At 35.1% G+C, this 15,387-nt stretch overlaps 1 protein-coding gene across 9 annotated transcripts; it reads left to right on the forward strand.

The window, feature by feature from the left end:
- The first annotated feature begins 386 nt into the window (after window positions 1–386).
- On the forward strand, window positions 387–10,529 carry LOC104899195 (glutathione gamma-glutamylcysteinyltransferase 1). 9 transcript variants are annotated; one of them, XM_010686336.4, is made up of 9 exons: window positions 387–546; window positions 859–1,015; window positions 2,808–3,046; window positions 3,688–3,851; window positions 6,858–6,909; window positions 8,059–8,286; window positions 8,812–9,318; window positions 9,765–9,852; window positions 9,942–10,529. In XM_010686336.4, exons 1-8 carry the CDS (start codon window positions 472–474, stop codon window positions 9,849–9,851), a joined length of 1,509 nt encoding a protein of 502 aa, XP_010684638.1. In that variant the 5' UTR covers window positions 387–471; the 3' UTR covers window position 9,852; window positions 9,942–10,529. The 9 variants fall into 9 exon arrangements, with proteins under 9 accessions (XP_010684638.1, XP_019106409.1, XP_010684639.1 ...); XM_019250864.3 differs by having other exon boundaries at window positions 9,765–9,847; XM_010686337.4 differs by having other exon boundaries at window positions 8,812–8,842; window positions 8,945–9,318; window positions 9,765–10,529.
- The last annotated feature ends 4,858 nt before the right edge of the window (window positions 10,530–15,387 follow it).

Genomic DNA, 15,387 nt, shown 5'->3' on the forward strand with positions numbered 1-15,387 from the left:
GGCTGGCTGCGGGCGCGGGGTACACCCTGCGGGCGCGGGTCGGGCGAACGGGAAATAACGCGGAAACGCGTTTTCTGTTGTAGGTATAAATAGGTTATTTATATCTTAGGGTTTTAAGCCACGAATTAGCCGTATTAGTCTCTTTTCTCTCTGTAGTCTGGTTTTCCTCACATAATAAAATATTCTCCCTCTCTCTGCCGTGGATGTAGCCAAATTGGTGAACCACGTAAATCTGGTGTCTGATTTTATCGTTTTTTGCATTCATAATTTGTTTCTCTCTTACATCCGTTATAACAGCAACCTTGGGAAATGAAGCCTCAACAACAGGCCCTACCAGATTCCAAAATTAAGCTAGTATATTCGAAACGATTAATTTGGCAGTTTTTTTTTCCTTCTCACTTTCTCAGTTGTTCTTAAACCCGCATTAAACCCTAGTGAGGGAGAGAGAGTGCGATCTCCAAAGCAACATTAATGGCGACGCCCGGATTATATCGTCGGGTCCTTCCATCACCCCCTGCCTTTGATTTTGCTTCCATTGAAGGCAAGGTTAGGTTCTTTACTCATTCCGAAATTCTTCATTTTGCTTTTAATTAGAGCTAATTTGAGTTTAATTCGTCGAAATTAATGCATAAATTGATACACGCCTTTGTTTATGTCGATATATGGATCAGAATCCTATGCTTGTAACTGGATTATGTTTAAATTTGGATCATCTTCTTAGTTTGATTAATTTCGCATATAATTGTGATGATTGAAAGTAAAGTTGGATGATTTTTGTATCAGTTCATGATCATAATTGCTTTCGAAATGATTACCTTCGTACATTTAGAAAACCAAATATCTCGTTTGGCATTGCAGAAGCTTTTCATGGAAGCTTTTCGAGATGGAACCATGGAAGGTTTCTTCAAATTGATTACACACTTCCAAACCCAGTCAGAGCCTGCGTATTGTGGATTAGCAAGCCTTTCGATGGTATTGAATGCACTCGCCATTGATCCTGGGAGGACTTGGAAAGGTGCAAAACTTTTTGGAATATTTGCTCGAAAACACCCCTGAGTGGGCTTCAATTATCGGCAACATCCTTTACTCAAAACAAGCTACTCAAAAACACCCATAGGTAATTCTTATTCTCAAAAACACCCATTTGCATATTTTGTCTGAAAATATTTGAAAATGTTGTGAATGGTAATTAACTTAAATTGGAAGATGTTTGGTAGAAAGCAAATAGCAAAGACTCCTCTAATTTCTTTTGTTTCGTACATAAAATCAATCAAAGCTTACAATACTTTTAGAGAAAAAGATTTTACCTTGTAATTTACGTAAATTAACATTCTTTAATCTTTAATTAACATTAATTAATTTTTTTCAGACAAAAAATTGTAATGGTACTACCGAGAATAGATATTACTTATGGGTGTTTTTGAGAATTGTTTTGAGTTTGGTGTCACTGAGAAAGGAAGGTCCATCTAAAAGTGTTTTCTTGCAAATGTTTTAAACAATTGATTCCAATTTGATTAAATTTATTGTAGTTACGTAGTCTTACTCTCTCGTGTCCTCTACGTCGCTAATAGGTTCTTCTTGTTATTGGTGTTCTTTTTGGGTTTTCACGTTTCTATGAAATGAATGAAAATAGTTTTCAAATGTGTAAAATCTGAAATACTTTTAGAGGCAACAAGCCATCAACATATAAAGGCACAGTAAAATGGTAAGTTACTTCAAACTTTTATGAGAAGATGTCAATTTTAGAATGAGGAAAATCATATGGTAGTTTGAATGTGTATTTGTTTCATGATGTTGCTGTATGCAGTGATTGCGAATATTGACGAGAAAAAGGAAGATCTAGTCAGATGTAGGAAGTCAGATCATGAGGTAAGGAGATGTGATTGGATGGATAGGCAAAAGAGTGATGATTTGAGTTCTATAATCTTATTTTAGCTTGAGGTGGCCTTTGGGTTCTAAGAAATATGAAATTAAGGTCAAAAGTATGAGAAGATTTATGTGGAGAGTAATAGTAAGAAATCAGAAATAAGTGCATCCATCAAGTAAGTTGAACACTTTAGATAGATTATAAATCTATGATATTGAACAATATTGGCATTAGTGTGCTAGAGCCTTTTTGAGCATCATCAAACATGTGAAGAGATAGACAATAAAACCCTAAATTAAGGCTTAGAAGTTGATGTAAAAACCAATAATGCACTAGTAGAAGCTGGTTAAATTTTTTTTTTACATGATGTCTCTTCTTCAGTTTCTCTATGGGTTTAGACAAGCATCATCATGAAGAAATGAAGTATGATATTGTTTCTAGCTGAGCAAATAGCTGAAAAGCACTCTGTAGTTCAAAATCTGGTCATTTCCACATGAACTTTTGGATACAAAATATGCTTCTTATTTTGCTTGGTCACTTTATTTGAATTTAATCCAGACATGAAGCTTTAGATTGTCTATCATAAGAAATATACTTTGTTCTAAAATAAGTGCATCATGGAGGGGAGACACAAGAACCAAAGAGAGGCGAGAGATAGAGAGAAATAAAAAGGGGACCCATGTGATGAAGAGAGATAGAGAGAACTCAAACGCCAAATGAAGTAACGTTGCATTTATTTTGAAATTTCTGGAAATGTTAAGTGTTGCACATATTTTAGAACGGAGGAAGTATGTCTTTTGAGGGAAAATCATGTGTACTAGACTAGAAAGTCCAACTTATTTGTCAATATTTCATTAATTAAATGAAGCTCCGATATTTAAACTTTTTGGTTTAGTTTCATATATTCAAATCTCTAATTGCCATGTAATTTCTTCGTCAGGGCCATGGAGGTGGTTTGATGAATCTATGCTAGACTGCTGTGAACCTCTAGAAAAAGTTAAATCTAAAGGAATTTCCTTTGGGAAACTGACTTGTTTGGCTCACTGCGCTGGTGCAAATGTTCAGGCTTTCCGCAGTCATGAGAGTTCTATTAATGAGTTTAGGACTCACATCAAGACATGTTCCATGTCAGATCAGTGTCATGTCATCTCATCCTACCATAGAGGGGTTTTCAAACAGGTATCACTGAACTCAAAGTATGCTTGTCTACATCTACTTTAAAAAATGCTAATGCAGTGGCAAGTGTTATGTTAATATGCAGGATCTATACTGAGGAGTTGTTATATACACTCTTGTGTTTATCCAATTTAAGGTTTCAATGAGTATAAATGAAGTGAAACTTGGTATAATGCTCGTTGTTTTTCTATTTCTGTAAAAGACTGCTGTCAGTATCGCACGACTTTCTTGGGATGCTTCTGTTAGCCGATCTTTGTCCCTTACCTGTTCACTTATGAAGCCCTTTATATAGTCTGAATCAATCTATGACAAAATTGAATGTCACAAGTAGAAATTAAGAAAATAAAAGAAGTAGTAGGATTATAGGAGAAAAGGAAAAGGCAGATGAGGAAAAGAATGATCCAATGGGATAAAGTTTAGAAGAGTTAACCTCTAGGCTATCTCACTCAAGATTTCTTGTGAGTTATCACTTACTGAATTTGATTTGCAGAAAATTTTGTTCCTTTTTCCTTTTTGGTTTCTTTTTTAAATGAAATAGCCTCTATATTGTTATTACACAACTTGCTGAGGCATCCTTTTTTCTTCATTTACTATTTCGGGTGTATAGATATAATTGATCTTATTCTTTTGTACTGCAATCTCAGACTGGGTCTGGTCACTTCTCTCCTATTGGTGGTTATCATGCTGGAAAGGACATGGCATTGGTCCTAGATGTTGCACGTTTTAAATATCCCCCTCATTGGGTCCCTTTATCTCTTCTTTGGGAAGCCATGGATACAGTTGTGGAAGCAACTGATGAGCACAGAGGGTAGGTATTTGTTTGCGCCCCCTGTTCCAAGCTTGTAATACTAAGAATAGTTTTGTCTTTGATAGGATGTGTTATTTTCACCCGAATTACCATCTGAAATTATTAGAACTTAGGCCATGTCCTCACCAGATTGTTATTTTTCTAAACTATTTTTTATCTTAAATCGATTCTCAGTAATTTTTCTTATATGCCATGACTGAACCACTGAATATAAATTTTATCATTTTTTTTTTTAATTCTTATATGGTACTACTAATTAATATCAATTTTACTGTTGATGAAAACCGATTTTACTGATCAATATCTTGCTGTTGTAACCTAACTCTTATCGTATATTAAAGCAACTTTTGAGGTTTAAAAACATGGCCTTGCTGGAACTTATTTGAACTTCTTTTGGTTGTGTTTTGAACTTGGCTCTAACATTTATACCTTAAAAGAACTTATTTCTAAGTTCCACCAAGTTCAAAAAAGCTATGATAAGGGCTGCCCAAGTTTAGGTGAAAAGAACACTCCATCGATTGTAGATTCACGATTCTTTTTCCTGGATGATGCCTTGGGCCTCAGGGTTCCCCTTTGGTCATCTTGTGACTGTTCATATCATCTTGTAGTGGTTGTTGTTGGTGACCGGTATATCAAAGAATTTGTCTAATGATATGATGACTTGTGCTCTTCCCTCAAAACAACAAAAGAAAGAAGAAAACAGCACATAATAAGAAAAGAAGGGGAAAAAACAACTTACATAGGGGAACTGCTCTAGGGAGTTGTAAGAATGAAACTGTGTGCATTACAACTATTTCAATGCATGGCATTCTCCAATTGAATTTTTTGATGTATTTGTCAAGGGGTCTGACTAAAGTCTTCTTATTGACTATATAGCAAGAGGTAGTGGTTGATCATTTTTCATTACAGACATAGGGGTAGCACGTAATTTCATTGAAGTAGATCTTCAAACTAAAAAGATGCAAGTGTATTGTATGACTATTTTGTATTAGTTTTTTGATATCGGAAAATTTTACTTAAATTTATTAAAACACGAATTACAAATCAGGGATAGTACATCCAAACGATAAACAGAAAATAAACTAACACTAAGCTGAGCTTTACTAGCTCTTACATACCATATAAAATAAAACCAACAAGACGTAAACGATCTTGTTACCTTAGTACATCCAAACGATAAACAGAAAATAAACTAACACTAAGCTGAGCTTTACTAGCTCTTACATACCATATAAAATAAAACCAACAAGACGTAAACGATCTTGTACCTTACCGGTCCCAAATGAAACTCCTCTTGGGTGATTTTTGGTGGGGTTGAGTTGTAGGTATTGTTGAAAAAGACATGATGTAGGTCATGGAGTGTGGTGGAGACTGTTGAGATTCTAAACAAAGACGATCTTTAAAGATAGATTACGACCCTCATCTTGTAGAATCATATTTTCACAAGATAGATCCCAAGGACCGTGAAAAAAGAAATCTTTGTGGATTCTACATATTGAACTAACAAAGAAGGCACTTCCTTTTTGACTTGAGATCCTGCGCAAAGGGTTTCTTGAGTTTCTCCACATGAAGCTGAAACTCAATATATGTGGAGGCCGAAACTTGCACCAAAACAAATTGGAGGGCTTTCCACAAGATGCATTTTTGAAGTGTGACGACTCCTAACGCCATCACATGAACTTGAGGGTGAGTTGATATTCATCGCCCAGATCCCAAACTCGCAATCCCTAGTATAGAAGATCGAAGCACAACATATATAATTTGTAAAAAAAATTGTGAATCGCCTTTCTTTTTCTCCAATACTTGGACCCCTAGAGTGATACCTACCAAGATTTGACAAACTCTGGGAGCGATTTTTCTATTGACCTGATTTTCTAAATCTTTCCTTGTCATAGGAAAACTAGATCCTTCTTTTGCCCACCTATCACCTCCAACATTTAATAAACCCCAAAAACTACCATAAACAGAACAACAAGAAAAACTAGGACTGGTTAAAACTAAACCTATAGTGAAACAAAAAACATAATTTATTCTAATCAAAGAACTAACCACCATTACCAATGGACCATTTGACGTCTACTCTTTCACTTATCAAACTCAAGGAAGATTTGAGAGTCGAGACGATGGAGAAGACGACTTCTCGGACCGAAGAACGGTGGTTTACTTGAGAACTAGAGGGCGAGGAACAAGGAACCAAAAGGAGAAGGGGGAGGGGGAGGGGGGGAGGGGTTCAACGGCCAACGGTGAGGCGGCATTGCTGAGCCCCTCTTAGTTTTATCGCATGCTTGCTTTCCTCTCTACTGGAGATTTTGTTTTTTGAAGTGCTCGTGAATGCCACTGTATTGTAAATGTTGCTGGATTTTGCTAAGAACCAAGATGACTCTTAGCTAATTTCTCAGCGTAACAGCAAATTTAGAGAAATTAAGAAGAATTACTAATGAATATTTAAAGAGAAAACTACTAAGATATGATTGTATGGATGCAAAACACCAATTACAACCTAACCAACATTCGAGAGGTTGGAGCTCTCCCAAGTAATCATTTCTCTCACTAAACTTATCAATTTTCAAGATGCCTTTTCCCTTCTAACTCCTCTATATTTATACTACTCCCCTTAGCAAACTACCCAACTTATTCCCCAAGTAAACTAAAGAGATAATATCTAAAATACCCTCCCCCTACAATATTAGTTCTTAGCAGATTTGTGTGTTAAGGCATGTGTTTACGTATCATTTGTTCAATGCTGATTTGGAAAAGGAGGTTAAAGATAATGAACGGAAAACTTTAGTGTTTTATGCTTAGTTTGCCTTCCATACTTGTGTTGGTTGCTAGATAATGTATTATCATCCTCCTTGAACTATGTTCCAGTAATATTAGATACTTATTATTTGTACCTCAATCTATTTTTAAAAACTCTAGAGAAGCACGTCAGTGCATCCTTCCTTTTTCAGCTTTTTTTCCTTTGAGTTATTTTTCCTTCTACCTATTTTAGTGTCTGTTTGCCAGGTACATGCTAATTTCGAGACAGCAGCATGAGCCAGCACTTCTTTATACGTTGGTATGTATGCTGGCTGTTGAATATGTCACTTAATTAGATTTTATAGATGCTTAACTATGGAGTAGGTTAAAAATTTCTGCAAAGTTGATTGAACCTGGGAATCTCTTTATACTTTGGTATGGTATGCTGGCTGTTGTATATGTCATGTAATCAGCTCTTGTAGATGCTTAAGTATGGATTAGTTTGGATAAATTTCTGCAAAGTTGATTGAACCTGGGATCATTTCTTCATGATGCGATTGTAACATCAGTGAAAATTTGTTGTGGGGATGGTTGACTGGAAAGCTCTCTCATTTTACCCGAATTAAGTTGAATATATGTTATTAGAGTACAATGCATATGATCGCAAGCTGACAGTTTGTAGAACTGATGGTTATTGCAACTAGCTCTGTGCTAATAAAACTTTTGTCATTAACAGAACAGATAACTGATTATTTAGGAAGGTTTTTTTGAAACTGAGAAGGAAGACTGTTCGCTATGAGACTTAATTCTATCCTGAGACTATAGGCCGTATACAGTGCGTTTCTGGGTTCTATAGTTCTTCGTGTGGAATTTTTTTTTCTGATCTGGAAGTTGTTGCTGTCAATTGTCCCTTCTCTCTCCCATGGCAGATGTGCAGAGGAACCTTCTCTTTCAAATTATTACACTTCTACGGCAATCGTATTACTAGCCGTGCTCTTAGACACTACCAAACATGCATTGATTAGAATTACTTTATTCTTTTGGGGGGGGGGGTTTACCACTCATTTCTCCTGATGCTCCAGTACCTCAAGTTGCTCAAACATAATCTTCTTCAAAGGTTACAAGACCTTACATCTAATACTCTCTTCAAAATCAAGGGCTCCACCTCGATACAAGCAGGGCCAAGCTGTTGCTTGAAGGATTAGATTGTTTTTTCTTATGTCTTCTCATTTGTTTTGATGTATCTTAATTATGCACGTGAAATACGGTTTGAAAAAACAAGAATTAGCTTTCTTGAATAGTGATGCATATGTCTGGATAGAACAAAAGACAGTTCTCCTCGGGGTTCCCTTATTACAAAAAAAAAATCCGGGTCTTGGGGTCTATATATCGCATACCTATAATGGTTGCACTTGTATCTTTTGCCTGAATAGAGATATAACCTGCTCATTTATATATTCCGCTGTAGAGCTGCAAGCATGACAGCTGGACTAGTATAGCAAAGTACTTGATGGAGGATGTACCTCTTCTCTTGAAGTCAGAAAATGTGAAGGACATTGAGGGGGCCATCACTGTTGTTTGCATGTCGTTACCTTCTAACTTCAGGGACTTTATTATGTGGGTGGCTGAAATTCGAAGGCATGAAGATGATGGTCAAAGTCTAAGTCCGGAGGAGATGAGAAGGCTTGCGATGAAGGTTTGTAGTTATAACTTTAATTTCATTGGATCTCCTTATACTTCCCAAAATCCATGCGTTACCTTGACATCTAACTTTGTGCACAATATACGTGTAAACTTATAGATTATGCACTATGAAATACGAATCTACAAATGTAATGTGCTATTATCAGTTTGTCAGATAATGAAATGTCCAGCTGCCTAGTTAGTTATGTGACACATCTACCTTAAACTTAGATTTTTTTTTTCTTGTTTTATTTTAAATGCTTTAGACATGTCGTTATGACTTTGCGAACATTGTGTATAATATGATAAAACTAACATAAAACTCTTACGAGTATCTATGTGATTATGTCAAATAACTATCACCTCTTCTGCCGTATCAACACAAATTGACATAAACTAACTGCACAATATGTATTTGCGTGTATTCTGTATAATCTAAAAGTTAAGGGATACACAATGCACAAAAGTAGAGGTAATTCCCTTTAAAATGCTGTCCTTCTGATCCAAACTAATTAACTGTGACTTATCCCTTTTACAGGAGAAGCTACTCAAACAAGTTCAGGAGACAGGTCTCTATAAACAAGTGACTAAATTTCTATCTTCAACACATATGTGCTCCAAAAATGGCTTCATGTTGGGTCATGAGAAAAAATTATCTGATGTTGCTGCAGCTGTTTGTTGTGAGGGAGCAGAGCTATTAACTGGTCAGCATGGCTCTTCTGCTGGATTTTGTTGTGAGAAAACATGTGTGAAACAGATAAGGGGTGATGGTGGCAAGCCCATAACTCTTGTCTCTGGAACAGTGAAAGATGGCTTAAGTAAGCATGGACTGCAAATCTTGGTCCCCATAACTCAACAGCAATCTAATTGCTGCTTTGATCCAAGTGATTGTTCTGGAATGCACCCTGCTGGAAATGATGTTCTGACTGTACTTTTGCTTGCACTGCCAATGCAAACATGGTCTGGTTTGAAGGATAAAGTACTTGTGCAAGAATTGACACGCTTGGTTTCAGCTGAACATCTTCCTACTTTACTGAAGGAGGAGGTAGTATCTGATCTTTTGATTCACTCTTTTTTTTCATTGTGACCCACCATTTGTTCTGTGAAAAATTCATTGAATTACTAGTTAAGAGTCTTTTAGATGTGGCTCTCATACTGTAGAGGTCAAAAGCTCAACATTGAAGAGTTATCATTGCAGTTGACTCTTTTTATGCCTTTTTGCTTTTGTCTCACAAATTCTGGAGTTATTCATTTACATAGTTATTGGAATTATTGGAAAATAGCAGGGAACAAAGACTAGAAACTTTAGTTTATCTGGCTTTCTCATTAAAGATGAGGATAATGGAAGAATTGTATCATTCTAAATCTGGTCACATGAGGAGGGATCTGGATTCCTCTTACTCTCATAGTTTCCATTCTTCTTTGCTCCTCCCTTTTTGAAATTTATCCTACCGTAGCATTTCTCATCCATGAAAGTTGGTATTGACACAGGTATTGCACTTGCGACGTCAGCTCATTCTACTCAAGAGATCTCAAGATAATGAGGTGGATGACGATCTTAGTGCACCTCTCTTGTAATGTACAATCTTCTCTCTGCTCAATATTATTAAATTTGTTATGACTCATTAAGTGGTCTTCATGTACAAGTTTTAAAGATTGAAAATACAGGTAGCTTGAAAGAAGAGTGCTCACGGAAACATTGTCAAGTTTTATTTACGATGCAGACATGACAGTGAAAAAGCCATGCACACCAGTTTTCTGTATTTTTAGTGGAATGAATCCATCTTCTTAGAGGGACACTCTTCTGAGTCCAGACTGTACGTTGTACTTTCTTAACCTATGCCTTGGTGAGGCAAAGTATTAGATCAAAGAGGGCAACTGGGCAACAATCGTTGATGTGAATTAGCCTTCGCACGCTACGAGGATAACTACTCTGCTCTTCCTCCCTGTTGTCCTTGACTTTTTCTCTTTGATTGAGTTCGAGTACATTTGAACCCTTCATGCTAGGATTGAAAAAGGGCCACCATCGGTACTTGGTCTGAAATAAGGAAGGCAAATATTGATCTCTCCCCATCATTGGTTTATGCCCTCTTTATATAAAAACCAACAAAAGCAATTTAAAATCGCAACTAGGGGTATCAACGAATCGAGATCAAGCCTGGGGTCGCTCGCTCGACTTGTAACACTTTTACTTGAATTTGACCATTGAGCTTTTTCGAGCTTAAATTTTCTAATTCAATTTACCTTAAAATATAACTTGAGTTAAAAAATTTATTAAATATTCTATAGAAAACTTTAAGACTACTTTGAGTTTTTCACAAGTATATTATGCACAATTTTAGTCTTTTTATTTAATTTTTATAATATGAAAAATTATACAACTAAAATTAGGGCTCGCAATTTGCGTTAGTGGGTCGTGTTCGTGTTTGGTTTTGTGTCGATTTCAGGTTGGTCCCAAATGTATCAAAAATGATATAAAAAGTGGAATAGTTCCGTAATATGATAAATGTAATTAATCGAGTTGACTTCGTGTTATTCGTGTTCGTCTCGGATTTCTCTCAGTAACTTCAAGTCGGGTCCGTGTTATGCTATTAGGTTGTGGTAGGGATTGCCAGCCCTAGCTAAAATATATTTTGAGCTTGTTCACGAATTTTTCAAAATTGAACTTTGATATGCTCAGCTCTAGAAAATTTCGAGCTGAGCTTGAATAATTTGTGGGCCAATTAGACTCTAACACCCTTAGTGCAACACTAACTTACCCAGGATCCAATTTATTAGAGTAGGGAATAAATTGGTTACTCATATAATTGGAAAAATAAGATTTAATGATTTCATTTGTCCTCATATATTTTGAGATTTAGTTTTTTTTTTTTCCTGAAGAAATGAGATTTAGTTTTTGATATAAGCTCTGGCTGGGTGGTGTTTATTGAAGAAAAAAATAGTGAATTTCAAAGGAAAATGGTGGTCATTTTTTTTGGTAACAAGAACAAACACTAACGAAAAACAACACAAACCCCCACTATTCTTGGCCTACGACCATTTCATGGGTTACAAGACTCGAAATACAACCACATTGACAATGGAAGACTTTACAATAAGAACAAAGAGCCCTAGCTCTTAACATATTTCTTCATAACATGATAGACGGAATCTGATGAGGGAAGGAACTACACTTCCTCTTTTTTTTGACAACAACTACACTTCCTCTTTGAGCCAACATGGAGCAAGAATTGGACAGGCTTCCTTCTCCTTCTCCTTCTCCTAATTCTCGAACTAGAGGTGGTTTTGATCAGCAGTTCATCGAGTCGGTATGCCAACATGGATTCTTCCTTGAGCATCCACTAGTCCTGCCAATTGTCCATCCATTCTCCATTTGCTATCCACTTTGTTGATTCTCCTTCTCTTTATCTTTTCTGACATGTCATGGATCTGAGCTTCTTCCTTCTTTCCTATCTCCTTACATAGATCTTCACTATCCTTGTCGTTTTCCAATACATTAGCAGGAACAACTTTTATGCCAATTGACTTTTCTCGTTCATTTACCTCGATCTTTGAATCTAAGAGATGGACATTAACATTTGATGGCTTTTCACTCTTAAGGAAACCATTTTCAAAGACATGTGTTTCCCCTACTTTGTGATTAAGGGATGGCTTTGTTAAGATAGCTGGTTGGTTTGGACCTTCAAAACTAACAATGAGTGAGGTTGATAGAACATAACTTCTTTCCTTTCTCATAACTTGTATGTATCTGCGTGAAAAACACACAAACGCTATGGACGACTTTCTTTTGTTAGAGAACATTTTCACAGTGTCAACCATCATATAGTCACCTTTTCTAGGAACTGGATTACCAACTTCCTTGAGTCTTTCCTTTATACTCAACCTTTCCATGACCAACTGAAACCTCCTACAACCTATGGTTTGCTTTTTAATCCTCGAAATCACATTGAGTTTGAAATTCTGGATTCCCATCCTCCTGAGTCCTAAATATAGAATCTCCTCCAACATTTGCAACATGGCCCATGATGTGATTATTTTGATCCATAGCTTGTTCCAAACTTGAAATTTCTCTGATTATTTACTTATTATTTGGTTCCAACTCCTCAGCTGTCAAAAAAATCCTCATGAGCCTATTCTAATTGCTCATATTTCTTTAATGCTAACCCTCTTCTAAAAAATGCCTTCACATTCTTCATATCCACTCCCAAAATCAATGAGCAAACCTCGATAGCAATTTCTAATTTATTTAATTTTAACGCACATACTTCAAGATTCATATGAAGGGAATTAGCCAATTTTCTAAAGAGCGAATTTTCATCACACGGATTGAAGTCACAAATTGTCGAAACCGCAACACACAAAGTCTTGATAGCTTTCTCATACTTAGCATGTGATTTACTATTTTTGCTTAAACATATAATTTCCCTCTTCTTTAAGGAAAGACACAAATGGAATTACTTCTTCTGGATTGCAAAATTTCACAAACAACTCCTCCACATCTTTGTCCTTTTCATCTAACTCATACAAATGATGCATAATGATAGAAGAAAGTTTACAAGAATCCCGCAAGACTTCAAGTCCAACCATACTTAGAGGTTAATACACCAGGTAGCTAGACAAAGAGACCCACTTAGTAGCAAGTAGCAACAACAACAATAAAAACAACCTGCTAACAAACTAAATACCAAAAACTAACACTTAGGGGATAAAAAAAAAAGTGTTTAAATATGTTGCAATTATGTGATCCAAACAAAAAAAAAAACCAAGCAAGGCATTTATATTAAATGATTTCAACTTTTATAACGTTGCAGGTGCTTGATCAAAGTGTTTTACATGTTTGTTTAGAAGCTTTTACATATGTGTTCTTCTTCCGAATGACGCATGTTTGTTTGTTTCTCCATATAAAATATATTTTGTTGCTAATATCGATAAGGAAAAAATTTATATATAGTTGATAGACTTATCAACAGTTATTAGTTTTGTTTTTTTTTTTCTATAAGAAAAGTATCAAAGAATGTTAGGAGACAAAGAGGAGTTTCTCAAGCGTGGTGAATTTTTTCGTTTTTTTTAGGAATAAGTTAGGATCACGACGAATCATTGATTTTATGGCATTTTAATTGACGATGTATTAGATAAGATGGTGTGAAGCTATCATTGGCTTTGAGTGAATAAATCTAGTGAAAGTATTGGGTCAGACTGTCTGACCTAATACTTTCAGTCGGACGCGTCTGAGCAAGTGCAAGGAAGAAGATGAAGAAGATGCAAGGGCTACTACAGCAAATCAACCGACACGAAACAAGCAATTTCCATAACGTGTTTTCCCTTCTCCATCATCTAACCAATCAACATCATCCTCTTCGTTATTCGATCCTTTCTTTTCTCCGTGACTAGTGTTCACGAGCAATTTCCCCAATCCCATTTATTTTGTATGTTAAATATATCTACATCAACATCATCAGAATCATTAAGAGCAATCGCCATTAATAATGAATTCATTAATAAGAGATACATTCTTTTGGTGGCAATGGAATCTCTTCACGAATGCTTAACAGAATGGTGTAGCTGACAATTTGCATAGCCTTCACCAAAGTGATTTTTTTTTTTGAAAATTAAAACCTCAACCAAAAGACTTAAGAAAGATACAAGTAAGTGATATGACTTTTCTTTCATTTGGTCTTTGTGGTCTTTCAATTGGTGTTTAATTTCTTTCAGCTTATGTTGTTTTTCTTTCATTTGGTCTCTTGTGTTCGTTCATTTGAACTTTCTTTTCTTTCAGTTAGACTTTCTTTTCTTTCAGTTGGACTTTGTTTTCTTTCAGTTGGACTTTGTTTTCTTTCAGTTGGACTTTCTTTTCTTTCAGTTAGACTTTCTTTTCTTTCAGTTGGACTTTCTTTTCTTTCAGTTGGACTTTCTTTTCTTTCAGTTGGACCAATTGAAAGAAATAATGGGCCAACTGAAAGAAATAATGGACTAACTGAAACAAAATGAAGACTACCTGAAGGAAAATGTAGACTACCTGAAAAAGAATAAAGACCAACTGAAACCCAAGTAAATATAACTGAAGCACAAAAACCCACTGAAAAACAAAGAAGACTAACTGAAAACAAAATGAAGACTACCTGAAAAAAAATTGGAACCACCTGAAAAAAAATGAAGACTACCTGAAAAAAAATTGGAACCACCTGAAAGTCGTCCGACCAAGATTATGGTCGGACGAGTCCGACACAATACGTTCTCATAAATCTATTATTAATAGTAATATTGAATATTAGATGTGTCAATTACACGTGTTCGCGTGTCAAAATTATATGTGATTAATCAGCAAAACTGACAAGTACTTCAAAAAATATATAAAATGTCATATATAAAGAAACACTAAAGCCAATAATTTCACATGAGTATTTTGAATTAGCAACTTAAAATAGAAAATATTGTAATTATGTATGCATATCTTTGCAAATTTGAATAATGTTAATTAAATTAGAACGATGTAACTTATATATTTATTATTTTTTACGATAACTAAGAATGGTATTTTGTGTATGGTATTCTTTTTTCTTCAAATAGGTAATATTAGAATCATATTTACAAGCATTTTTATATTTGAAGAATATTTGTTAATTGACTATTTAAAAAAAAAAGTTATGAAATTGATTAACTACTCACTTAAGAGATATCTTGATTTTATCTGCGATAATTATTTCTGATATTATGATCTTTATTCACATGCTAACAAAATTCCACATCTGACTAGATTTCGTCAATAAAGAATTAATTTGCATACTTCCTCCATTTAGAATATTCGATACACTTTGAAAATTTCACTATTTCTATATGAACTTTGACCATGCATTATTTTATTACTATTAGATAAAATCAAATCATATAATGTAATATGTTGTTGGATTCGTCTCAATGTATATCTGCCATAAAATCAAATTTGTACGTTATTCTAATACACAATTAAAGATTAATAGTCAAACTATTACATTGGCAAGCGTATAGTCAAAGTGAGTGTATCAAGTTAAAAAAAAATCAGAGGAAGTATATGATATAATCAATGTATTATCTATACTAATATATTAAAAGGCGTTCCTAAGAACGTATATGTGCC

This window comes from Beta vulgaris, chromosome 7, assembly GCF_026745355.1.
Source record: "Beta vulgaris subsp. vulgaris cultivar EL10 chromosome 7, EL10.2, whole genome shotgun sequence".
NCBI lineage: Eukaryota > Viridiplantae > Streptophyta > Magnoliopsida > Caryophyllales > Amaranthaceae > Beta > Beta vulgaris.